Source organism: Bombus bifarius, unplaced genomic scaffold (assembly GCF_011952205.1).
Source record: "Bombus bifarius isolate JDL3187 unplaced genomic scaffold, Bbif_JDL3187 scf7180000007979, whole genome shotgun sequence".
Lineage (NCBI taxonomy): Eukaryota > Metazoa > Arthropoda > Insecta > Hymenoptera > Apidae > Bombus > Bombus bifarius.
Genome location: NW_022884364.1, coordinates 1942735 through 1969809, shown reverse-complemented (window position 1 = coordinate 1969809; position 27075 = coordinate 1942735). Strand labels below are relative to the sequence as shown.

The 27075-nt window shown below is 38.9% G+C and overlaps 3 protein-coding genes across 4 annotated transcripts; all 3 read right to left on the bottom strand.

The window, feature by feature from the left end:
- Positions 1-147: 147 nt before the first annotated feature.
- Positions 148-2435, bottom strand: LOC117204670. Its single transcript, XM_033442285.1, has 5 exons — positions 1813-2435; positions 1197-1577; positions 767-868; positions 526-681; positions 148-448 (listed from the first exon to the last, which is right to left on the bottom strand). The coding sequence occupies exons 1-5, from the start codon at positions 2104-2106 to the stop codon at positions 392-394; spliced, it is 990 nt and encodes a 329-aa protein (XP_033298176.1). The 5' UTR covers positions 2107-2435; the 3' UTR covers positions 148-391.
- A 554-nt stretch (positions 2436-2989) lies between these two features.
- Positions 2990-5992, bottom strand: LOC117204669. The gene is made up of 6 exons (XM_033442284.1): positions 5334-5992; positions 4841-5247; positions 3735-3834; positions 3500-3601; positions 3183-3341; positions 2990-3114 (listed from the first exon to the last, which is right to left on the bottom strand). The coding sequence occupies exons 1-6, from the start codon at positions 5628-5630 to the stop codon at positions 3058-3060; spliced, it is 1122 nt and encodes a 373-aa protein (XP_033298175.1). The 5' UTR covers positions 5631-5992; the 3' UTR covers positions 2990-3057.
- A 6856-nt stretch (positions 5993-12848) lies between these two features.
- On the bottom strand, positions 12849-26772 carry LOC117204703 (cuticle protein 7-like). 2 transcript variants are annotated; one of them, XM_033442338.1, is made up of 4 exons: positions 26122-26772; positions 25492-25735; positions 23727-23837; positions 12849-13523 (listed from the first exon to the last, which is right to left on the bottom strand). In XM_033442338.1, the coding sequence occupies exons 1-4, from the start codon at positions 26131-26133 to the stop codon at positions 13462-13464; spliced, it is 429 nt and encodes a 142-aa protein (XP_033298229.1). In that variant the 5' UTR covers positions 26134-26772; the 3' UTR covers positions 12849-13461. The 2 variants fall into 2 exon arrangements, with proteins under 2 accessions (XP_033298229.1, XP_033298230.1); XM_033442339.1 differs by lacking the exon at positions 12849-13523 and having other exon boundaries at positions 23561-23837.
- Positions 26773-27075: the final 303 nt, after the last annotated feature.

Here is a 27075-nt window from a genome sequence, read left to right as displayed (position 1 = left end):
TTCCACTCTGATAATAAACGCATGTTTAATTATGCTACTTCATTCGAAGCAACAAATTTTACTATTATGCCATTATTGTGTTGTCATATGTTTTTTAAGGTATGTAAGTTTATTCATCTCTTTTTCATTACAGAACCATTCCATACTCTGTTACAAATTTTATCAACGACTTAGCACTGTTAACTGTGCGCAGTTAATTAGACATATTTCATAGGTTTCATAATTATACTTTGATAATAGTTTTTATTCGTACATATATTTGTGTGTTATATCCATAAAATACGATGTTATTACACAATTAGTTATAAAATTTAGTGACATTAATCACGATTATTACAACGAATGTTCCTTTATACGAATAGAACCACATTCAGAACACATCCATCCTGGATTAATTGTGTATCATAACGCGCAAAGTAGTGAACATGGAGAAGGCATTGGACAGGTACTGAAATATTATAAATTTGCCATTTATTCAAGATCTTTGAATAATTTTCTCATCACAATTATGGCACGCGAACTTACCGAACAGTAGTAACGCAAAGAGAGCTCTGGCACTATGCATGCGATTGAAAGCGTTAGCGGTTGTCGATATATTAACACATTCAGTAGACTTTTCTGCATTCCCAATTTCTGTTCATACCATGTTGAGTTATATATACTTTGTGGAGCGTCCATACTCTAGAAATTATGAAAAATTAACTGATTTTAAAAAAGTGAACATTTGTATTTCTCCAGGACATAGAAACCACATTTTTGTTACTACCATATCTTTCAAATAATCAGCTGGCCACGCGTATAAGTAAATTTCCATAAGTACAGTGACACATACGCCTATAAACTGTAGTTTCACAAATAGAGGTACATTCTATTTAAATAAATTATGTCAATAATTAAATAGTAGCATCATTTTACGTTACATTACACTATATGTAAAATGTGATAAATTTATGTAAAATTTGTGCATATAAAATGTGATAAATTTATAAATTTCACTTACTACAAGCACCATAAGAAAACACAGAGTAATACCAAACGTGGCTACTCCAATGGCATACAGTACCAAAAATCGAAAACTATTAAACACTTCTTCCGCGTATCTAGAAAAATATTACTAAAACATAAATGCATCGTTTGATACACACATTACCTTTCAAATACTATCTTTACCTTTTTAAATGTAATTGTTTCTTTACGCAAACAACCAACGCATCGATGTCTGTGCTCCTTTCCAATTCCGCGGCTAAACACTCAAATCTCGCTACCGTGAACCAAAGTAAAAGCGCCCCAAATGAGCTTACGCATACGTGTGCAGCGGTTTGAATACAAAGGCAAGCATGGTGCATATATATGATAACATACATTGATGTATAATTGATAGGAAATGGATACTCCGCATCAAATGGGAGAGAAACTGGCAAGATTATAGGTCGTAACGAAAAACAAGTCGCTGTCACATACGTACATGCCATGGAACCACCGCAGAAAACATAGCATTTCTTGATGTACTTGTAGAAGATTTTTTTCTCGTATTGTTGTGCTTCTTTAACATAAGTCATCATTTCCTCGACTGTACGCTGTAACGCGTAATTAAAACACATTGGTTTAATTTTAGGCAAGTGTGTAGAATGGGGCACGTCACACCGATTTAGATAAGTTTGAAATATGTTGTTAAGATTAATCTTATCACTTCTGATACTGCAGCACATACTCAAAAAGATCCCAAGCTTATCGGAATCGGTGAGATGTCTCGTATTCTAAACAATTACATACCGAGTTTTACGTCAAATGATGATTGAAATTAAAGCTTACCTGTAGAGAATCGTGCTTGATGAAGCATATAAGAGTCTGGAAAATATTTTGAGACACTCCTAATAAAAGGCACATACAGGAAGAAGTAATGACGATATCATTTAAGTGCAAATAAATCGAATATAATATTGGCATAAATAGCAAACAGCCACTAATACCGCTACAGATTTGTAGAATCTTGAAACAAAAGATTTTATTTCTGTTGCTATTGATAGGAAGTGGCCAACAAAGGCTTATCACTACGCTGAGCCAAGTAATATGTATAACTTTCTCTGCTGTTATTTGTTTCAACATAACTATACAAATTGGTTGCCTTATGAATCCAACGAAGTAGATAGAACCGACACAATGGTGTGATATATTGCAAACTATCGAGAATATATGTAACTAAAGTGCTTTGAAAGCAACTGAGTATTCACAGATGTTACTTGAATATAATTACTGTAGACGTACGAGAAATTCAATAAATTATTACATCCAAGAATATGTTCCACCGGTTTGCGATTTTCTTTACAGTAGCGCGCTGCTAGCTGACTTAACGCTAATCATTATTGGTTGCATTATACATTAAGAGTACGTACCGTGTTAGACAGGTGCAAAGGGTAGTTATCACGCAACAGGGAAAGTAAGAAAACGTTCTTCGAAAAAGAATTGTATACGTGCATAAAGTCATGTGTATATTCAGTTATACAAATACTTGTTTATATATCTACACGAAGTTACAGTGCACGTCCCTATTTCTGAAGCGATCTTCTTACGTTGCCACTCGAAAGGATCAAAAGTGCTATTACAAACGTGTATAGAAATGTCGCGAAATATACTGTAAGTGAGCAGAAAAATACATGTGAACGTCGATGGACACAGATCTTACAATTAGCTAAAACTGGTATTAAAGAAGTTCAACGCATCGAAACTTTAGATTAATCGGTAAGACATTCTACTAACACTAACGTTACCAGGCCCGGTCAAATGACCGGTTTCAAAATCTAATTTCAAATTCTACATTCATTGTTATTTCTTTTGTTCGTCTAATTTCGTTACGTAATATTAACAAAACATGTTATATTAACAAAAATTGAGAAATTGATCTATGTTGGCCTGATAATGGCCTGGTAAAGTTAGTGTTAATATATCTAATTCTAAAGAAACATATTAAGCAAATATTGTACAACTTTCTGTTCGAACGCAATAAATTTATTACATGTTTCAGTAATTTACATATTCAAATAACGTGTATCAGGAAAATTACGATTCAATCATTGATCTCATTGCCATGAAGTAGGACGATACTGTAGTTATAAACTATAAATCATTTTACCAAATAATTATATCAATTTTTTGAGAAATACTTCTGAAAGTAACATGCTTACGTTTGCGAAATATTCCAAGGTAAGAGGCGGTAGTAAACCACTCATTCTAATGAGTAGCGGTTTTTGACTTCTCTGCATCATAATAAGCATGGAGCTTTTCATGTCTTTTGGCTTTCCTAACCATTGAACGTCGGTGATCGATTTTGCGAACTGCACACTCTGCAAATAGAAGTTTAGCTTCAATTATCAAGCTAAAAATTATGGGCTTTGGAATCGAGGAAAGTAGAATCTCGTTTAATTGCAAAGAAAATGTATGAAGACGATGTCGATGCCAGATGAGATGATGTTCTATCAACGTTACTATTTGGTTGGCTTACACTTTCTTTTAAATCGTCCGCTGGCCAGGAGATGACGTACAGGCGGGTACAACCAGACACCACAAAAGAAAGATACTGACTCATTACGGCCAATGATTGATTCTGAATGTTATTATAAAAATATTCATTTAAAACAGCTCGATTTGTGATACATTAAGATCCCATTCCTTGCTTATTTATTACGCTACGCTACGAATGGTGCAGAAAGGAAAACTGTCGAGCAGGCCAGACTCACGTAAATCAGAGGGAAAGCTCCGCATATCACAGCGCTTCCCATCGTGGCGTTCGTTTTGAATAATAAAGTCTCAACAGTAGCTTTAGTATCCTCCACAAATCTGACCATGACACGGTCTCAATTTACTTAACTCGGTAAAGATTTAACTCTCTGGCATTGTTTATTCTATACCTTTAAATGATAAATGCAGTACGATGCACTGCATCATGCATTGATTCAACGCAGTCAATGAAATATTGATTATATAAAAGAAAAATTCAAATGACAAATGACATTAGCGTCATGTTCGGCTGTTTTCTTAAACGATTATTTGATAGGTATTTAATAACAAAGTGATAACACGAGATAATAGTACAAAAATTGAAATTCATGTTTAGACGAAGCTACTGAATATGTCGATACAATCTATTAGTTCGATGAATTAGCAAAATATCGCGATTGTATCATAGAGCATATGACATTTATACAGAGTGGTTGGTAACTGGTGGTACAAGCGGAAAGGGGGTGATTCTACGCGAAAAAAGAAGTCGAAAATATAGAACAAAATTTTTTTTTTATTTTTTTTTTAATTTTTCCATCGAGACAACGATCTACAGTGAGATCCGTTATAACGAGACGTGATAAAGTGCACGCGTACCGAGCGAAAATTCAAAGTCGATTTTCTCGAAAACAAAGCCTCGAAAGCAAAATTTTTATTCTATATTTTCGACTTCTTTTTTCGCGTAGAATCACCCCCTTCCGCTTGTACCACCAGTTACCAACCACCCTGTATATGTATATTTATTAGAAATCAGTCAAATGTTGTTGTCGCCCTTAGGAGAACACTTGGAAGAAACGATGTGCGTGTGAGAGGAGTGCATTTCTTACCCCTATGCTACCTCGGATGTTATCTTCAGAGCGATTGACAGTAAGTATTTTAAAAATTCGCTTCATAGTCAGTAGCCTGTTTTTCAAACCATTATTTCCTTACTATGCTTTTCAATTTTCTTAAATATCTGATTAACTTAATTTTTTCAAATATTTCATTGTGCGTTGTTCTATTGCCCAAAGGTTACACTAAGACTATATTTGTATGTATATCTTAATAGAAAAGAAATTTATCTTACCCTATTATTTCTTGGTGTTCCTTGATACAGCTTACCAGTATGTCAGAGCTATTCACGTGCCGTAGTTTCATTCTTAGTATGTCTAGTCTGGCTGCGGAGAAACTGAACAAAACAGCGATCGTGAAATCAACGCCAATGCAGAATGCCGTTTGAAAAATGCAGTAAACTTGGTTAACGTAGACCATGCAATATATTCCGAGTGATTCGGTGGAAAATGGAAGCCATCCATCTGCTGGTAATTCTTGGGCCGAGAAGAAAGGCGCCAAACTAAATGAGATCGCGGTTGTGATATATCCCATTGCAGTTACCGAGAGAAATTGCTTGTAACGATCCATGTATCTTTCTATTGCCTTAGTCTCATGTTCACTGGCCACTTCCAGGAATGCTTTAACTTTTCCTATCAGAACCTGAATTGATTAAAAAAATCGACAAACTTTTTTAACGTATCTTTATTGTGAAACATCGTTAAACTCGTGCTTCAAACCCAAATAACCTGTAGTTGAGCGTTATTCCTTCTACAAAGAATCAAATCGAAGAGCACCTCCAGTAGAGCTGTTACTTCGGAGACAGTTTTCATTAAAATAGGTATATCGTGTCGAAAGTGAAAGATAGCGAACACCAAGGATATCGTTAGGAAAATAACATTTAATATCGCAAACGACCATCGGATGTTGCGAAAAAAGATTTGTTTCTTACTACTATTCGGATCAATTGGCCAGGTGCACGTGAACATTCCAGCCAATTCCACTATGTACAATACTTGACGAATGTTCACGTTAAACATGCTCATTTCACTGAATGTTCTTTAGAAACATGGAACACCGAACGAAATAACTTTCACCCTGATGTAAATGTTAGTAAAACAGCGGCCAACGAAGATCAATAAATTATTCTCATTAATCATTCAGTGTAGGACTATTACATATCACACGCAGAGTATCCGGAAAACCCGAGTTATTATTTCCCAGTAAAGGGTCCGTTTTGTAGTTCCCTCGATGTTCCAAGTAGTGTTTTATAACGTAATTGCTGGATAGTAACGAAGATTATAGGGAACGGGGTTGGTCTATGCACGATACAGATGTTATCATCTATACGTATATCTTTCATATTCGATTATTTCACTCTCTGTTGCATCCATACGCAAGTAGTTGCTTCACACGATGCACAACGCCACGAAATTCAAAGTGCTACAATGTTTGAAGGTGTAAAGACTCTATTACTTTAGAGCTTCGGAGCACCACCGAATTCTTTTGCTTTTGAGATATAAAATACTCTTTAGCACATGCACGTAAACCTCCGCGGTTCAGATACAATCTGTTATCGAGGTTTAGTTTATCCCAGTATAGTAATCCAATTGAAACCTGCAGTAGTAGAATACGACTTATCTATACCACACATTTATGCTGCTACCCTATGCGGCACGGTAAATCCGAATATTTGTTCACCTTATCGCGTGACTTTTCATTCACCTCCTAAGCTTTACAATTCGAGACGTGTTCCGACTTCTTATCACTGCCAATAGTAAGGTTTACCTCTATGTGATATTGTATTGTCGACGGTAGGTAAAATCGTACTTACCGTACAATGAAAACGTATAGACGATCGATATCGCTCTATATTATCATTCGGGTTACATTGAATAAAATAAAACGAAAATTATTAATGAAATTCTACAAGTATTATAAAAATACTAATAAATAAATATTCTTACGTAACAATAATAAGTGTAATAATAAAACGAGTGATGCTTAAGTAAATTTTACAGATTATAGGTCAGCGAATTGTCGTACGGAAGGTGAAATGATAAGGAGTGTTCGCGGAACAAACATTTCGAATTCATAATTCATCACTTGTCAATTCGTTAATATTATTGGTTAGTAAATTATTGTGCAATACGATTCTGTGGATAAATTTATCAAGCAAATAACTGATTTATTAAGATAAATCAATAAGCGTGGTTAATTGGCAGCAGGTATATCTATTGAATGATTTCAGATATAAAAAGATTCGGACAAGGTGTTTGCTATTTATTCACTGGAAATGAATAAAAGTACGCGTTGTAACTTTACATATATACGACCGACAAGAAAGAAAATTTTCACGGTGAGTAGCTTTGAAATTCCTGAGTAAGCTTCTACGTTTCTATAAAAGTTGGCGTTTTCACGCGTTAACGAGACGTTTTGAATTTGCAATGCAATGAAAGAAAACATTGCCGAGTCGGGTAACGACCCGATCATACCTCGCGAAAGTTTCTGGTTATATCAAATTTGATATTATTATTCGCGCCAGCTTTATGCATACGGTTTATTTTACTACATTGTCCTATGCTCTTGGAAATTTTTGCTCTTTAAATTAGTTGTATTCAACTCGATTGAATTGCAAAATGTAATGAATATTCGACGTTATCCTTTGTAAACGAATATAGAAACTCTCTTGTTTCAAGCTTGTTTGGAGTTTGTGTAATTACAAACGCCAATGCAAGTGTAATACATTACGAATTAGATTGCTGAACGCGAATGACATGTATCTGTGACACAAGTTCGAGCGCTTATACGGAATTTACAGTGACGAATTTCTATACTTCGTTGTGTGCAATTACACGTTGGACTAACAGAGTCGTCAAGGAAAGACGTAGCATGGCAGTATAAATGGTGGCGACAAGAGTCAAACGTTAATCCTTCGATCTAATTTTAAAACAATTTCCCTATTCTCCCGCCATATGATATTCCGTTTACGAAAGTAGTGAACTGGAAAAAAGAAACAACTACCGGACCAAGAAAATATTCGCGATGTACGATAAAAAATGAAAAATGAATATCCATCGAAGTTAAAACATCGTACGTGTTAAACTGACTGAATCGATGAAACATATTATCAGCAATTTCAATTGCTCCCATGATGTCGTAACCGGCCAAACGAATCGGAAAGCATCGTGTTTCTCAACGTCCCGTAGTAATATGATAAATTCTGCCGATCGATTTGTTCAATCGTGTACTGATATTCCATTAAACGAAATGGTCGCGCGTCCTGCGTAACTAAACGCGAACAGCGTGATCGGTAACGATGGGTCCACGTTTTTATTCCAGACCACTCGACTATTCGATGCCGCGACTGCATGGCCGAAATTATTATTCAATAACCGGCTTTAACAAACACATGCCGATACATCCTAGTAATTATCCGAACCGACGTTCTCCAAAATTTCATTCCCCAAAATTACAACGCGAACATAGTCCACACACCGTTGTGTTCGTTGCCATACCGTTATCGACAACATATAACGACGTTCAAACACTATTATCGAGTTTAAAAGACTATTCGATCTATACTGGCTGATCCTTTGCTAATCGTAAAACTTTACTCCCGAATCAAAATCGGTGTGCATGTATCATACATGATATTACGTTTAATTCTGCGTTAACGGTACTAACAGCGAGTGGACAGTAGCGTTTCATCGTAATGAGGATAGAAAATTTGTATAACGAGGACACCGGTGGACATCGTATTTCCCATATGAAATTCCCTATGAAATTGATAATTGCGGTTGACTCGGATTCGCTCATTCGTTCAATTCAATTCAACAAGATAGACGAACTGGTTTTATGAAAATTGAGATCTGTATTTTACATCATTTTACATATTCCATAACAATTTACGTATTTACACATTTACACATTTTACAACATTTTATACTACGATGGTCGTGTTGTCCCCGTGCTTTTGGTCAATGCTCAGCTCTATACGACTTGATTTAGCAAGTCTCTTTTACAGAATTTGCTAAAAAAAATAGAAGGTATGAATTAGTACTCGACGTATCGTATCCTTAAACGAATAAAAACATACGAATTATTTTATTTGACACAAGACGCTACCACGTGATGCATGACGAAAATTAAACTGATAAAATAGAAGACAGAAACAAAGCGATTTCATTAGCCAGCTCGATTAACCTTATCACCCTCTGAGAATACGTTCTTTCATTAGTGCAAAATACGTTCTATACCGTCTATAGCGTGACGTACCGTCGATATCGAGCAAACGACTAGGACAAAGAACGTACATTTCACAAGATGGCTAAAACGCTCCTTTCTTTTTATAGGATACCTACTAGTAAATGAGCGTGGGAAGAAGAACGACTAATACGAGCGCAGTCGTGCAAGCCGTTACCGTTAGAAGAATCTCCGAGTCTGATAACGTGTCAACAGTGTTCTTCATTGTAATTTCCTGCGACATATGAGAATTCTAATCAACGATGGAGCGCAATTTTTCTTGGTCACGAAGAAGACAAAGACCCTCGATCGAGTTTCAAAGTGTTAACGAGCACGATTAGAATTCCCAAGAGGCTCTGCGCAAGAAAACCTTAATCTCTTAAGTAGTGATAACACAACGAAACTTTATAATCCAGTTTTCGATGCAAATATTCTCCGGGGCGCGGTCTTCGTCCCTTCGTTTCTCTCGTTTCCGAACCAGAAGATAGCCGGGCCTTTGTTTCGTCGAACCGAACGCGGGGGCAACCGAAACAAACAAAATTTCAACGTTTTTCTATTCTTGCCGACGAATCGGTCTATAATTAACTAAACGAGTAAAACTTTGACCATTCTCTTTCTTATTCGCTACGTCCGCTGAAACACCAAAGATTTGTTCCGCAAATCGTATTGATCCCATGGTAAGTCACGACTTCTTTGAGTTATATCGTAATACGTTTGTCGTATCAAAGTTGGACATCGATTCATTAGAATATAAACACGAAGCTTAACAGCGCGACAGAGAGACAATGCTCAAGGAAATAGGAAAGGCTACAGGGATTGTGATTGTTAGGAAAAAAAGATGTTCTATAAGAATCATAAAAGTCTGGTATTCGTACGAATTTTTCTTAAAGGCAAACAACTGAAATAACTTTCTCCAACGAAATATTTGCTCTTTTGTCAATAGCAAGAAAAGCTGAATGTACGAATATCGAAATTGGAATCTCCTAGCGTAGTCCATGACGCCACATTTCCATAAAGTAAACATCTATATAGATACCGATCAACATTTTTTTCTGTGACACGCTCGCAAAAGGCCCAATAATAATTTTACCGACATTTTCGGCGGCTCATTTCCAACGCGACCATATTATAACTAAAATTGAAACTCTGTCCCGATTCGAAAATCGAATCGAGGGAATATTTTTCGATTTTACGATCCCTACAAAGGGAAAATTGTAAGAATTCCATTGCTATCGCGAGAAAATAAGGCACAATCTCACGATCTCGAGATCTCTCACGAAATTAAGTTAAAATATTTGTTGGCCAGCCGCTTGTCTCGTTGTTCTCGTTAAAAGTTTGTCAGATAGGACGGTTCTTTCGTTTATTATTTAACTTGCCTTGTTAAAATCATGTGACCCGGAAACGTAATATCGGCCGCATAAACAGCTTAATCACGCGATAACCGGGAGCGGACTTTCGACGCGCAGAACTTTACGAGGTCGTGTGCGCGCGCCAACCAACAGTTATGCAGACGACGAAAACCAGAGAAGTTTCGGCTTTAAAGCTCCCCGAGGAGAGCGTTCAACGCCTACTGGAACCTACGGTTTCCTTCCTTTCCAATTTTACACCAATTGCAAGAAGACGGCTGCCGACGACATTTAACTCTCGGAACGTCTCTGCTTTCCTCGCTAACTCGCCTGTATTTACGTGCCGACGAATATTTCGCAACACTCGCTGTCATGAATTACCTCGTGCGTTGTAAGTATTCACTATACTCTCTGGAAATCTAACGAAAATTTGTTTGAAATTAGGCAACAGAGTTTGCATGACTATTAATGAATTCCTATAACCATGCTATGGTGGATGGAACAGAAAATAGAGTACAAGCGTGCCGAAAGTGCGTAATTAATGTTCGTACAATTAAACGTGTTAAAAACGTGTAAATACGTACCGTGGATTTTGCTGTGAGACAAAGAACAACAGATGAGAGGAAAAACAAGAGCGTAGCTGGCGAAAACATTTCGCTCGATAACCGACGACCAAATGCGGAAAGTTTCTACCTGTTCTACGGTATTATCTACGTGGGAAAGTTCACGACGGCGGTAAAATGATCGATTGACGGATCGACGCTTACTACGTTTGATTTTATTGCTATACTCGCCGACGTGGAAAGAGTATCTTATCTGGCGTAGATAACATATTTTATGTGAATGCTGAACACGCATATATATAGATAGATATATGTAGCACACAGGTGTAGTTTTGTACGAATCAGTGACGAATATTCGGATATATTTGTGATCATGAATGGGAACGAACGTTGTTATTCACCATTTGTTTTATATAGCAAAAAGCTAGTTTTGCGTGGACGTGTTATTTATTTCCCTTATTTTGTTCGCCTTGAAGAACGGATATCAGTAGCTCGTTCTTCGTATCATGCAATTACGTTATTAGATTTGTGGATACGCTTACCCTGTGGATTACCGGGCAAATATCTTCTCAGTTCTACTTCTTCAGAGATTGAAATCAAACAGAGAGTTCGTTCGCAACTGGTTCCTACTGGGAACGATGGATCGCCTAATGCATCATCGTTGATTATGTTGTATAATTGGAAAGGCAATCGTTTTTCGTGGCCTGGGATTTCACCGAAGCTTTACGACTCTACGAAACAATTTCTTTGTTATAGATCGTACATATCTTTTGAAGAGATATTTATCAGAAACACGGTGATGATAATTCACGAGTCAATAATTAGTAATAGTCAATAATTTTTCTATGAAAAAACAGTAGAAATAAGATATATCGTATTACTTTAACATAAATTTTTCAAATTCGGCTTTTATCACTCTGCATGTATATCTATAGGTGAATGTTTGAAGGTGAGTGCACCATAAAAGAAAAAGCGAGATATCGCATCTATATGCAAAGAATGTTACGCGTTTTAGCGATCAAGTGCATCCCCTCGATATTACCATAGGAAGCCACCGTGTTTCGAAACGAAAAAAGGAAAAGGAAAAAATAGAAAAATGGTGAATCGATCGAGAGAAAGAGAGGCAGAGGAAGAGAGAGAGAGAGATAGAGATAGGGAGGGAGGCGAGGAAAAAGCAAAAACTGCACGGATACATCTGTTTCCGGCACTTTTTGCTTCTCATTCCGCCACTGAAGGCTCAAAGGACACCACCGGAAATTCCATACGCGCGCTGCCTATCGCCACCACCCCCTGGTCAATTTCCTCTCTTTTTATTTTACCGCCAATTTACATTGCACTCCCTGCCGAGCCCCGCTTCGTTACTGCTCACTGACCAAAGTTAATGGAATAACCGACGAATCGGTCAACTCGATTTTTTTTTTTTTTTTCTTACCTATCCTCGTTCAAGCGTGCATAACCGTGTGCACGGTTTCGGTTGAACGCGGTATGCAGTAACTTTACATTTGATACAAGAAATTTGATCAGACCTTGCCACGTTATACGCTCAAATTATAAATAAAGTTAAAGCTCTAAGTATAGATTAGGTGGGAGAACTTGGAAACGGAAAAAAAAACAAAATTAAGAAATTGGATAAGAGAAAACGTTGAACTCTTTCGTTTAGCGCGACAAAGTTACAGAGCTTCCTAGCGAAAGGATACAGGAGGAGAACAACGTGTAAAGTTAAGCAAAATGTACGCGTCTAGTGCTCATATTCCGGCTGCAGCGACACGGGCGCGCCAATTTGAAGACAAAAGGTGGGAGAGACTGAAAAAGCTTGTGCGTTCTAATACAGACGCTAGGAACACAATATTTCCACACTTCTGGTTTCAAAAACTCTGATTGTATTTACGCTGGTACGTGACTGTTTGTATATACGTGTAATGAAACTAGAAGAATACCGATAAAACGAACACGCCATACACAGGGTAAAACGAACACGATAAGGAAAACGTTTGCTAGTATTCCCTTGCGGATTATACAGACGCGCGAGTAAAAATTAAATTAAAACAATGCTGGGTCGTGCGTAAAACGCGTTAATCTCTTCTTTCTCCTCCATTATCCTTGGTTTCTCTCTTTTCTAACTTGGTCGTTCAGTAAAGTATTATCGTACCTTCGATCGAAACCAGCTCCATCTCTTCGAAATATAATTGCTCATTCAATGATCATTCAGGGGTTCGCACGCCGATGATATACAATCGACTGTTCGTTTCATTTGGTTCGCTGGCATATAACGTTAAAACCTTCCCCTTGCCATATTGTAAATTACCTTTCTTTGCCGTGGGATGTTTCCGTTGTATTTAGCCGAATAAAAATAGCGTTTCCCATTTCAAAAGACAAAGGATAACGCGGTTCTTCCTTTCGTTTCTTTCCTTTTTCTCCTCTGCTTCTTACCTTGGTGAACGTATCTTCGCGCGTCGCATTAAGAACGATATCTATATTTTCTCCCTTTCCTATTCCATGCATATTCACTCAGGGACAAACTAGATTTTCTTGGCGCCGCGGAAGTTCCCGCGGCAAAACGGGACAAAACTTTTTTCCCTGATGAAAGAACGCTCATCGCCTTTATTACGCTCTGATGCAAGACCCGTGTACGCAGTCTCTCTCCCGTTGGATTCGAAACTTCCACACCTGCCCCGATCTGCCCCGTCGTCCGACTATTTCATCGGATTTTCTCCTCTTCCTATCTATACCGGTAATGAAGATTTCCTGCGATGTCTCTGGAGATGCAGTGGTTTCCTGAAGGATTCTACGATCACAAGCAAATACGTTGTTTCTCTGACAAGAGAGAAAAAAGAAATATCAGCTACGAAGAAAAAGGAGAGAGAGAGAGAGAGAGAGAGAGAGAGACAGCGATCGTTTCGCTTATCAATTTCATTTAATCCAACGTTTCCTTGCCGTTTGTTGCTTTCGATATATTACAAATTGTTTCACTGATCCCCACGAGAAGCCGCTTGTCCAGCGAACAGAGAAAATACTCGGGTTTTCCATTCCATAAAATTTGATAAAGTAAGACGTCGGTACCGAGACTCGAGGGAATTCGCCGTTACCGTGAATCGAAGGTGATACAAGTTAGTCGATAGCAGACTCGATCATATCGATGATATACCCGCTAGACAACCGAGAGACAGCTTCTAAAAGTCATAGTCACGCGACGAGTTCCACTCGTTTGTCTCGTTAATTTAATCGATGCGTTACAGCGATTATATTCACTGTGTTGTGTTCTGAAAGTTTAACAAAGTATGTGTTTACCTATCACATAGTCGGTGTTTCATGACGGATTGCAAACCTCGCTTTCAGCTTTTACCTTCCCACGTCAAACTTTGATTTTTACCAGACGATTCGGTTTCATACCGGACGATACGTAAAGAGAGCAAGAAGGCGTGTATTGAAAAAAGAAGATCGTTTGAATTGACGAAAGTCAGTTTTCGCTTGCAATTCCATCACGAACGGAGCCCAAGTAAACTTGCAACTGAAGATCGTTGTGCATATTGCGAGTCAAACGCCCCTAGAATTCAACTGATGAAGGATCTCTGGTAAGCAGATATACATTAGGTAGTAAGCAGACAAGGTATGTATTCCGTTACCCTCGAATGTAATCGAAACACAGAGTAGTCTGTCGAAATTCAATATTGTGTGTGCTGTTAAACAATTTGTAACACGATTCCAAGAGTAATTGATCTCGCAGTCTCGCACATATTATACGCCGTTTGAAAATTAATATTATCGTCTTGATAATACTTTTTTCAGATCTCGAGTAGAATTCAATCGACGCTATTCCACACCGGCATGACTGTAAGTTGAATCCATTCGAACTTGCCATTTCACAATTTTCGTCATACACGTCTGAGAAGCGTGAAATATCTTAGAGGTAGATGAAGGTCGGTTTCGTTCAAGAAACGATGGTTCGCAGTTTCATAAATTAACGAGTGCATGCGGATGACACGCTGTATCAAGTATATCAAAACTTTTCTACACTATCCTACTCTATATCTCTTACCAGCACAGGATCTGACTTAACGAAAATTATTACAGCGGTCAACCAAATTTCAAACGAACAAAAAAATCTATGCAGAAGGAAAGATTAAAAATGTAGAGAGAAAATGCTGGGAAAATGTTGAAGCGTTGTTGCAACCACGCGCAAGAGCGCGTAAGTAGCACTCTGAAGGGAAAGTAATTAGAACGAAGATGTATTAAATTTTCTACGTGGCGGAAAAACATTTAATTGCTATTTAAAATGCACGCGGTTTAGACATAATCTTTGATTTATGATTTGCAGTTGGCCGCGATGTACTTTAATATGCACCAAGCTTTTTTAGCCCGGCGAAAGAGAAATAGCGTTCATTCGACCCACATACACGCACGAATGACGGACCAAGTAACAAAAATGTATCGTAAGCGCGAGCGAAACGACGACAGAGTTAATGAAAGTAATGAATTTTTATTCTGAAAAAGGTGTTTGCTTCTTGGTTGAAGAAGATATATATATTTAATCTCGGAGTTCTGAATTTATCGTTCGACTGCAAGCATCGGTACGACTATTTCCGTATATTGTGGCCATAGATCAAACTTTTCGCTATGTTATCGTATTTATTTGCGTGAAATTCATTAGCCAGGATAATTAATGATTAATCGTAGGGTCGGAGCGATACGCGTGTAATTAGTTGAAGCTACTTCTAATCATTGAATCATCGATAGCTCGGTCTGTGCCGGGTATTAATTGCGTATTAGTTACGCTCGACATTTTATTAACGATGGAGAAATGATCCGGCCGATATCGCGAGAACGATCAAGTTGGAAGACAAATAATCGTTTAATAAGATTCGTGGAAGATCGATCGGAACGCAATTGAATAGAACTTTATTCGTTAGAAAGTAGAACGTGTCAGACGTGACGAGAGATACATACGTTTGCAGATTAAGCCGCGACAAGGATTGTCCGTACAAAGATTGATGAATTTCCCTGATCTTGACAGAGTTGAAAACGGAATGGTACGATGTCTGGAGTTTCGACAAGATTCACCTCCGTGACATTTCTCTTTGACCCTATGGATGGCCAGGATCTCGGGGTAGTTAGCTTCGGTTTCCATCGATGGGTATTCTTTTCTTTTCCATTGCAATCTCCGTGAGAAAATGAACGACCGGTATCTCTCGGTTCACCAGTCGAACGAGCAAACTTTTCCATTCCTTGGCGTTGATCCGCGATCATTGAGCTACGGGAGACCTCTCAGACGCAGGATATTAAAAGTAGATTAAGATCTCAAACTTCCGATTCTAGATTCGATTCTCTGCCACGGATGGTGCATTATCCGATCGTTATCGGGGTTGGACACCGTGCAAAAAGTCTTGCTGCAAATAAGTTCGGCACGATTGCCAAACGACCTATCAATATTGTAGGAACGAACTCGTCGATAGTTTCATCGTTTCATCGAATAGAAACGAACACGCGAAGAAGCAATTAAACGTTGTGACTCTATAATAACACGAAGTAACTAAAGGAAGAGACTTGATAACGATGTTTAAAATTCGATGTCCGTGAACGTAAATGACGGTCTGGCATCCGGCGATAAGAGAAAACTAAGGAAATACTTTTAAAGCGTTACAACGCGGAATCTGTTCACTGTGTTCGACTATATCTCTCTGTTTTTGGAACCCGATCGATGTCGTGCATAAAGCTTCTCATTTATACACAGCGACGCGCCGCCGCCAGCGCCGTTATTCCCGCGATAATTATACGCGTGAAATCAAATTAATAAGAGTAAAGATCCAAGTGGCACCATTAAAATTTTACGATTGGTCGGTGGAGTTTATAACGAAGGTTTTCATAATTACGGGATTTTTAAAAAGACGCATTTCGTGAGTCCTCGTTAAGCACTAGCCGGCGAACCCGTTTCGTTTCGGAAACTTTAATTCTCTGTTTACCTGTTCACGGCTTTTGCTCGCCCGCCGGTAAACAGCTTGGAACTTTTAATTGCCTTTCCGGAGGTTTTTGCTGGAAACGCAGCGAAAAAGTGAGAATTAAGCTGTTCTCGCGATCAAGATTTTTGATACTGGCCGTTATTGCGGGACGTGACCGTTTTAGCGTTTAGCGTTTAAATCATACCCTTCGACCATTTCTACGGTAAAGCATATCGAGTAGAAAATTACGGTTCTCAAAGACGAAATTCGACAATTCACGGATACTCGAAAGAACGCAAGAAGATTATCCGAAAGTTGGAGGAGAATCGAAGATCGACTTTAAAATCTTGCCGGATTTTCTATGACGGAATTAGGGAAAGGATCAACGACTGTGTCGACGAATCGGGGCTCGTTCGCGGCAATTTGTTTCACTTTGCGGGCAGACTTGCACCCTTGGCTTGCTTCCGGCTTCCTTTCGATCCTCGTTTAATCTTCGCGATCGAACTTCGATCCTATCATTCGTTCCGCGTAGTCCCTTCGTACACCCGTTCCTTCGTTTTGCGTTTCTTTTATATCGCTACAGACTTTAGGTGCAACTTTGTCGGTTATCCGTCGGAAGGCGATGAAATTTCTTACATCGGGCTTCTTTCTCAGTACCATCAAGAGCAGAGATCAACTCCATTTCCGACTACGGAGCCGAAATAACGTTTCAAAAATTCTGAAGCTTACTTTTCCAGTAGATTTTACGCGTTATTTTCGATTATCGGAAGAATAACTGGTGCTTAAAGACGAGAGCATAGAATATCGGATCCATTCTTTAATCATAAAGAGGTACCAAAAGTTCTGTCACAGCTTTCGATATATCTGAGAGATACAGCGACTTCGATCTATGCTGCAATGCCAATTTCGGGTAAAAACTATACAAACAGATGGAACATTTCTTATTTTATTCGGCCCTATGACGTGACCATATAGAGGTGGTTTATGGTCGAACAATTCTTATGATCTACGAGTAATTTTCCAAAGTGGACTCCGTTCTTGGTTCCTTGGCGGCCGGCTCGTGCAAACGTTACCAGAAATATTGCAACGCGGGCAAACTTTCTGGCGAACCGACCGGCCCGAAAATCTTGAGTAAACAGCCACGCACGAACCTCTGCATGTGAACCGTATACCCCGTTCCAACTTGACCCGGTTTAAAATTATGTGAAAGCGTAATTTCGAAAGTAACACATGTATTTCTGTCGACCTGGTTCTCCGATTTAACCAAGAGTATCGAGTTATTCTTTCGGTAAGTGTGTTCCTTGGTTATTCTTGGCGCGCTATCGTCGAAACAAACTGCGACTAGATAACAATCAAGCGTAATTAATCAACTCCGTCTTTTTGGTTTATTCTTCTTGCCTTTTCTTAGTCCCGGGGCACCCCTGTTGAGCGTCAGGCGGACCACCGTAAGGTCTTAGTCGGTGAAGTCCGACACTACCCCGTCGCTTCCCAGAAGAGCGGCGGGATGTCCATGAGGATTTCCCCACGTATAAAAAAGAAAGAAAAAAAAGATAATAATTAAGCAATCCTAAGAGAGTGCAATAACATGAAACGTATGCTGTGAAATTCTTTCTCGTTCTATTTGTGGAAACACAGTTGCACGAAGATTATCGCGAGCGGTGAATGTACTCGTGGAGACTAGACTTTCTCGCCGAAACATCAATGGACTGCTGTCAGCAGGGAAAAAACGTGTTTGACCGTGTAGCTGTAACATATTTATGGGGTACTTGGACAGCGGTGCACGCCAAGGCGACGGAAGAAGCATGACGCTGGAAGAAAATTAAACCCGCCAGCGAATCGGATCGATAAGTTGAAAATCGAGGTGCCCTGTGAATACCAGGGGAGCACGACAGAATCACAAGGATGCGGGTGTAGTCGCATTTGCAATCACTACACCGGAATCCAATTCCGTCTATTCGCGACGCTTTCGTTTCTCGTGGCTGTCGAAACGCTACAGAAGAGGCAGCCATCAATCGGCAAACGGCAAGTTACAGGGTTGAAGCCGACGCACGGAATCGGACGATGAGCTTTCGCTCCAGCCGAATCGATTTTCCGTCTGTTCCGCCATAATTTATTTAGAACTGACCCGTTCCTGTACTAAAGAGTAACCGACAATTAGCGGGAACGATATTTCGAGCTTCGCACGCTGGATCTTGATATACTATATATATAGAATTCCTAGGAAATTCGATCCCACGCGATATCTCTAGTGGCGCTCGTTATCACGGGCCCCGTCCTGTCACGAGCAATTCGATCAATTCAACTTTCCCCGGCGCTCATTAAGCTCGCCACTTATCTTAATGACTTCTTCTTTCATCATTTCTATAATTATGACTGACGTATGAGAATGAAATACGAACGATTCGCAGGTATCGACGTACACACATTGCATACATCGAAACGTTTAATTAAACTTTACACATTAGCTGTATCGTAATTACAGTATGTCGATTAACTATAAATTCGTTTTCATAATTTCATTGGAGATAATGGAATTTTGGCAATTATAATGGTTCTATCGTTTTTATTTTTACGACGTAGAAGTAACAGAAATCATGTAAACGGAGATGAATACGATACAGGAATAATGGAGTTGCCGAATGGTAGGGAATATTTTGCTACCTTGTCCGTACTTTTATCTCGTGTAATGTAATACCTTAGCCAACATTGGTCAACATTGTTAGATCATAAAAGCTTCGGGTCTTTGTGTTTGAATTTTAACTACCAGTGCTGTTGAAACGTCGAATGAAAGAACATCCATAAAACGTGTAAAACGTGTAAAAAACATAGACGAAACAGAAATGAATATGCAACTATGCCGTCTGTTTCACGCAGGTGATGTTTCAAGCCATTTTTGAAATATGAAAATTTGTTCTGCTCACACGGAACTACGTATGTTTAGAAGGACGATATTTATGTTCGCAAACGAAGCTTTTGTTTCGTTTCTTCGCACGACGCGAAGTTTTTAATGAAATGCTAAAATTAATCAGTTTCACGTAGCCAAGCACGGATTTAAGGACGATGCCCGACTTGAGCCTGTGATTGTCGGTTAATTAGCTCGGTAAAATCCTATTTTGTTTCCACCTAAAAAATGAAATAGACCGGACGTTTTTTCTTTGAGTTGTTAACTCTTCCATCCTCCTCCCTTTTCTTTCTCTTTCTGTACGTTATCTCTGTTGTTCCATTATTATTTTTATTTCGAGAAGTTTATACTCTTGCCATTTGTGTAGGATACCGTTCACAATAAGACGTTTAGAAATTTCAGATCAAACTTTCATATGTGGGTTGTTGGTGGCGAAAAGTGAAGAAGATACAATTTAAAAAACTTCACAAAGCGGAAGCTGGAGGGGAAGTCGTACTTCCTTGGATCATTCAAAGCTATGCTGGTATTTGACGAGGGAAACGCGCGTCTAAACTTTACGGCGCGCTGTTTCGCACTGTTGTATGACGTTCTTATATCTTTTTCTTCCTTATCTCCTTTCGTTGCACTTTATAAAACGCGACGTACATCGAAAATCTAAGATGGAAGAAACGGAATTAGTAAAGAAGTTAGGGTGAGATGAAGGGGAATTATGGACAACGAAGGGGCAGCTTACTTGTGTAAGATTCATGGTACGAACATACCGCGTGAAGCGTGAACAGTAAAGCGTTTCATTCCTTTACAAACAAATCTTCATTCCGCTGTTTCTCGGCCGTGCTCGAAAAACTAAAGAATCGCTAAATCAAGAGGGCTTTAAACTTGGAAGAAACCACGACACAATAACTTGGAATGAAGTTCGAATTTTACGGCGACTCGTATGAAAGAGAAGAACACAATACCTTGCCCTACGAATTATCTCGTAATTTAAATGAGAGAACGGTGTATTTCTGAATAAATTTGCCTAGCTGAATATTTTGATTTTAATTTTTCCTTTTGTTAGACGAAACAACGGGTAAAGCGCTACCGTCATCAGCCAGTTTTCAACGAAGATTCGAATCAGCCGGTGCAAAATATAAATTACGAACGTGTGCAATGAATTCCTAACATCCGTTTCTATGGTAATTTGTATTCCGCTTCTCAAGTGAATGCTCATCCGTATGTAAAAAGCAAGATTTACAGGTTACGCGAAGTATACGAGGGCATGTCGTGAAAGATTCTTGATCGGTTGCATCATTTTCTGATATCGAATGTTTCACTGCCTCTTGGGAAGCTCGAGGCGGCTGGTATCTTGACGAAAGAACAAGTGTTCTTTTCCTCCTTTTTTCCGAGAACATGTTGAGTTCGCTTCGACAAACTAGTGTAACTAAGTTTTAAGATAAAATTAAATTGAGAAAACTGTCTTTACACTACGATATTTGAATTGTACAAGCAAAGTGCTAAAATGTACAATTAAATAAAATTCGAACAAACACTGACGCTCATATCAGCTACGTTTCTGCCGAGGCAAAAGAAATTGATTTCTCTGATAACCAATTACAATGATTCGTAAGAGCGCAACATGCAAGGAATATTTATTCTATTCATTCTCTTCTGTTTTCCATCTCATTGGTTTTCTACTTCGTCCGAGAAAGTACACTGAAAATTGTTCGGTAACTTTGCTTTCCGGAATACCTTAACAAAGAAAATTCCGTGCACGAAGGAGCGATAAAACAAAGAACAGGGGAACAATGATAACTAATTTCAATAGACCGTCAAATACGGATGAACACTATTAATTACCGATAACAATTGTCCATTAATCTTGTCGGACGTTTATTGAAATCATAGGAATATTTCGACGCGATTCCAGCGAACAAATAGAGAAATTTCAATTAAAAATTGCCAACAAAAATATTCCCGTCCTTTTAATCATAATTTATATTCTTTGCTTTCATAACGTGGATTCTTTGTGACGAGAAAACGAGACATTTGACGTAATTACAATATAACATCGGATAACGTTTAAGTCAGCATGAATAATTAATTCGACGAATCACTGTTTCACCACAATATCGTCACAACGCTATTATCTCATTGTTACTTTGTCGACGCGATTTATCATTAAATTAATATTATTCGTTTATTAGCTCGAGTGGTTTCATCCACGATTGTTATATCCATGTTTCTTAATTTGTTGAATAGCACGGATCGTACATTTTTTAGTTTGTTAATTCCTGACTTTCTCCATGCCGGTGTAAGATTATCCGTCCCCTTTAGTATTCTATAGTATAACCACGTTCGCGGGATATAATATCATTGTCTACCGAAAGAGGATGGGAGTTGCATCAACGAAACGCGTATGTTTGCGAGAAATACAGAGTATTCCTCAAACGTTTCGCCAATCCCCTACTAATTGCAACGGTAAGCTTTCTGTTAATTGCGCCAAAGAAATTGTTCAATGGCACAGCAGTTTTGGAGGTATATATCAATTTCTACCATCTTCCCTTTCATTAACGAAGATATAATTTAAGGATTCCGGAAGCCAACGTACACTGCAATTGCAATTGGAATCTTAAAGATTATAACAAAGTTGTTTGTTACTTTGAAACGAAGAACAAGAGTCGGGAACTAAAGTCAGAAGCACAATGAGCGTCGTAGTTGTTCGTAACTTTGTCTCTTCAAAGAACGGACGACATTGAATTTGCATGATCTCTTCTCCTCTTTATAATTAGAAGAAAACGTTTAACTATTTCGGAAACGTCCATTACATTTTTATCATCGTCTCTCATCATTAGAAGATCTAAATAGAGCAAAATACTTGTTAATAACAAGAAAATAATACGTTGATAATATTCTTACACTGATTAATAGTAACCTTTTAGCGATACCTTTCATGTATCAGGAATATCACAGTGTAGTTACGTCGTAGATTGTTCCTTCGTCGATCGACCATTGCCAATTTATATAGAAACATTTTTATTGCTGTGTTCTAGATCATTGTTGTTCCGCCTGATGGATTTACACAAAACGTAATCTAGTTAACGCTGTACGGGAAATGTTAAGTACGAGAACGCACGCGACACACAGCAGCCGCGAAAACTATGAAAAACGCATGTTGCAGTCATCATAACCGGTTCTTTTACGAGGATATATAGCCGTCCTCTGTGTCGGAAAACATTGAATACAAAAATTGAGAGAACTCGTTCGATAGTAAGAGCTTCCGGCAATTCTTTTGCCGCGTATTTCATCCTAACGTGATGGACGGCACAATCGTTTTTCACGAACGAAATTAGTGCACCGCCAGTGACATCGTGTACGCAAACATATGCATGTAGTCGAAACACATTGTTGTCGAAAGGCATTGTGTTTAAACGCAATTAAGTGCGTTTCATTCAGCTGCTTGCGAATCGATTTGCTACATTTAACTTCGCGTGTCGCTAATGTGTGGTATTTCAAACTAAGTCAATCCGTTCTACGACTTTAACCGCAATTAGATGTTATTTTCGCTATTTTGTCCTTTCAGAAACACCATTCAGATTTCTACAAAAATATATTTTACACGAAGCTTATATGAAAAAAAAAATAACGTTTTCTTTCAATTTTAAATTGGTTAAACGATCGTATATCGTAACGGTGTAATGGTGTCTGAAGTCAAGAGACTCATTAATTTCCAAAAGCGTTCGATCGATTTGCACGCGAAACCATCGCAACAGATCGTTGTTTCTGGTAAGCCTAGATACGTAATCACAGGGGAGATCCATATGTCCGTGACGATCGGATTGTCAATCAGTAAACGTCACTTCCGTTAAAAACATCGGTCGCCGTGGAATCACAGTACCGCTCACTGGTTTCCACACACATCGGTTTTCGATTCGGCCTCCGAATTTCTGCGATCGGACCCTCCCGGTGCTAATTGGGGAAGTGATTTGGAACAAATTAAACTAGCAACTGTTTCGATTTACCTTTTTTTCTCTCTCTCTTTTTTAATCAGTGCAACAAAAAAAAACGAAACAATCAACGTTGCATAACAACAACAATCGCAACGTAACAAGAAATCTTTGGTAATGAATGAAACAACGTTTCGTTTAATGGTGGTGTCCTACGTCATGGTCGTTACCGTTGCTGTTAAGAACGTGAGCGAAAAATCCATCCTTTCCAGCGCGATATTTCACCGTTCTAATATTTCCGCCGGGCTCTTTTATTGTGTATTCGCCGACTACTTCTTTGCCTGTAAAGCACCAGCAAAAAAATATGATTATCGGATGCAAACGAGTAGATATCATGTAGTGAGAGTCGATAAATAATTTTACGCTCAACCGCCGGCGGCCTGTTCTCTCTACTGCCAAAGCGAGTAAATGGAAAATTAGTTTTCGTTTATTCTCGACTAAAAGTAGCTGAAGAATTAATTCTTTCAAGAAGGTTAATTACAATTTATGTAAACACAAGACACCAGCGAGAAGAAAAATCGATTTTGTCGAGGGAATGTGAATATTTTAATGCTCCTCGAGAACCATGGCAAGAAGTAACACGCTGAGTACGAAAGAATTATCGTTTTACTTAACAGTTATCACAGTTATCGAATATCTTCTGCTGCTGGAAGTACTTCGCTTCGACGCATTCGTTTCGTTGTATTGTCTTTAAATTTGCCTGTGAAACATTAAGGCGCATATCTAGAGTACAAAGATGTCAAACTCGCGCAGAGATACCATTCGTAGTTGAGGTATAGCTAGTTAGCGTATTAATATGGCAAAGTGAAAACGGAATAGGTTCGTTAGCAGTAACATCGTATCGCGGATTATTTTCAACGTAAATTTCCTTCTCTGCAAATAATTAATGAAGCCACGTGTGCTTCACGTCGCGATGGGGTCGGGAGCGTCAAACTCGCGATATTGATATTCTTCTTTGAACGTTCCAGCCGAGTGATCCTGAAAGCTCTCTGAATGAATCCTTACGTGGTACTGCAATCAAGTATGATTAAACTAAGAGACGTTGCCTTGAGAATCAAGATCCGTGATAAGTAATTACTTCTCCCGTATAATGTTACCATCTTGTTAACTCTATTAGAGGGCCGCGTTTACTTAATGACAGATTCGTAAACTATAGGAACTTTAAAGACATGTCGTGCCAAGAAGATACGTTGAAAAAGGAAACTTGTCGCTTTCTCATGCGTATCGCGTGCGTATCGTTAAACAAATATTTCGATTTTCTACGTATCAGAATATATGTACGTTGGAAATATTCTCATCAATTTCTCGTCGCACCGAATTTAAAAATCACTCGAAGTCACTCGACAGTGTCTCTGCTCGGTACCTATTAAACTATCTGCTGGAAACAAGCTCCTCGACTTTTTGACATTCGAGGGTCATTAATGTAGGCCACCGTCTGGCTTTAATTAGGCCGATTACGTAGAAACGAAAGTGGAAGAAGTCGTGGATGTTAGAAAACTTGACAAACTCTCGAGTTCAAAAGAGTGTGCAAACGAAGACGACTTTCCAAAGCGTTCTATGAGCTCGGGACGCTTTTCGAATCGCAGTAAACTAATTAAAATACGCGACCTAAGGATTCTAGAATTTTCCATGGACGAACACCGGAGGGAAAACTTCAGCTTGGAAACAAAATGCGATGCTTCGAAACGTTTCTTTCGATATTTCCTTCGCGCGGTCAAAGATCGCGTTACCACTTTTATTTTTGCTTTTCTATTCGTTCTACCGCTTGTTATACGTTCGTCGACTTGCCTCTCGCCGTTGCATCGCAATTTATCGCTGCGTAACAGGTATAACTTGATTATATTACTATTTTTTGCGTTCACCGTGCGTACAAGTCGCAAGTGTTCTTTCAACAGCGAAAGAGATTAATTTTCTTCCAGATTATGCTTGACGTACCGTCTCTATGCTCCTTTTGGCCATGATAATCGCCAGTATGATGGTCCTCGACGCCGTATGAGAACTCGTAGTGCGGATGTGCCACGTAATCATGATCGTGGTGACCGTGCTTGTCTTTCCAAGTCACCTCTCGAGCATCGCCTATCACGGGTCCGTGGAAATGTTGAAAAGAGTGCGCGTGACCGCCAGCGTCGGCTTTCTCGTGAAATAAAACCAACAGCAGCAGAATTGCCGTTAAAGAAATCTGTTGGAAAACAATTAATTTTGCATCAGTTATATGCAAAAATATTTGTTTTTTCTCTTATTGAAAATCGAGTGAAGGTACTATACTGTTCATGTTCTATTTCAACAAAGCCTGGAAAAGGAATTATTTTGAAAATGCTCGGAAAGAACGAAACGTTCCCATATTGGAAAGAATTTCCAATTTACAAAGTGATTAACCAATGTCACGAGGAATCGATAGAAGTTTCGGTAGGCTAGGACAGGACAATTCTGTTAGCGTACCAGCGTCCCGACCTATAATTAAATGGTACGAAACGATTGATCGGTCGCGCCACTTCACAATTCTGGGTTTGCCTATCACGATTAGACAAAAAATGAAGAATGGTCAATCACGCGATGCACACTCACTTTAAAAGCCATATCACTGTCGAATGGTCGTGCTATACTTCAGTAAACAGATAGAATAGATCGAACGATCGATACGATTCCTCCGCGATCGTTCGAAAACTGAATAGGTCGGCCCGATGATATTGTTCCTTTTATAGGTCCACTTTAAAAGTTTCCCTCAGCTTAATTCTTCTTTGGATCCATGCCCGGAACTTTGTCGCTGCAGACGTTGCAAAACACAATTATTCAAGCGGGCCGTGGCCGCAAAAAGCGTCGCTCGATGCTCGCTCGAGCGCACATTAGCCAATCCGGTCGTACTAATGGAATTCGTTGGGAAAGAGTACGAAAAAATGAAACTCCGGCAAAAGGCATTTGTTTCTTCAATCAGGCGACACACGCGTATCGATCATGGCATCGCCTGCTCGTCATGCACGATAGATCCTACAGATTGCATTACGAATTTGCCTTACGACTTTCTTCGTGGAAACAGCTCTCTGCCGCGATCGCATGCTCCATTTCGGCTGAAACTCCATCTTACATCGAGATTGTATAGAAATGCGATTATATCGTAACTCAACGTCGCGCTGCGGAAGCTGCTTCTCCATCGGTTCCGTGTGCTTTCGTATTATGCATCCTCTTAAATACGCGCACTAGCATGGCTCTGTTCGCGACACGTTTCAACGTAATCGTCAACATAGAACCACAAATCAAGTTCCGTTTACTACAACAAAGATACAGGTAAATCTCTATTCTTAATGTATACCAGGATAAAGAAGCTTCGAGTTAATCAAGATTCTTCGTATGGCGAACTATCTGCGGAGTAAGTTCCGAGATACAGCTTCTACGAATCTCGAAGACTAACGTCGAAATTCACGAACAAAAAAGTTACCATTCTCACGTTCGACGGGTTATATCGTTATGTAAAAAACTCGCGGTCAATGCATTAGAGTTCGAAGAAATAACGTTCACAGGAAG

Excerpts from the sequence above, each read along its gene's own strand:
- LOC117204703 (XM_033442338.1), bottom strand. Across the intron at positions 23,838-25,491 it reads CCAAAAGGAGCATAGAGACG|GCAAAGAAGTAGTCGGCGAA; the intron begins GTACGTCAAGCA and ends GGTGCTTTACAG. Across the intron at positions 13,524-23,726 it reads TCACGTTCTTAACAGCAACG|AATCCTTCAGGAAACCACTG; the intron begins GTAACGACCATG and ends TTGTGATCGTAG.
- LOC117204670 (XM_033442285.1), bottom strand. The coding sequence starts at position 2,106 with ATGTTGAAACAAATAACAGCAGAGAAAGTTATACATATTACTTGGCTC. Across the intron at positions 869-1,196 it reads TCGATGCGTTGGTTGTTTGC|AATGTACCTCTATTTGTGAA; the intron begins GTAAAGAAACAA and ends TTATTTAAATAG. Across the intron at positions 449-525 it reads CTTTGCGTTACTACTGTTCG|TACCTGTCCAATGCCTTCTC; the intron begins GTAAGTTCGCGT and ends ATAATATTTCAG.
- LOC117204669 (XM_033442284.1), bottom strand. The coding sequence starts at position 5,630 with ATGAGCATGTTTAACGTGAACATTCGTCAAGTATTGTACATAGTGGAA. Across the intron at positions 3,342-3,499 it reads CGGACGATTTAAAAGAAAGT|AGTGTGCAGTTCGCAAAATC; the intron begins GTAAGCCAACCA and ends TTCTATTTGCAG. Across the intron at positions 3,115-3,182 it reads CCTTGGAATATTTCGCAAAC|TTTATAACTACAGTATCGTC; the intron begins GTAAGCATGTTA and ends AATGATTTATAG.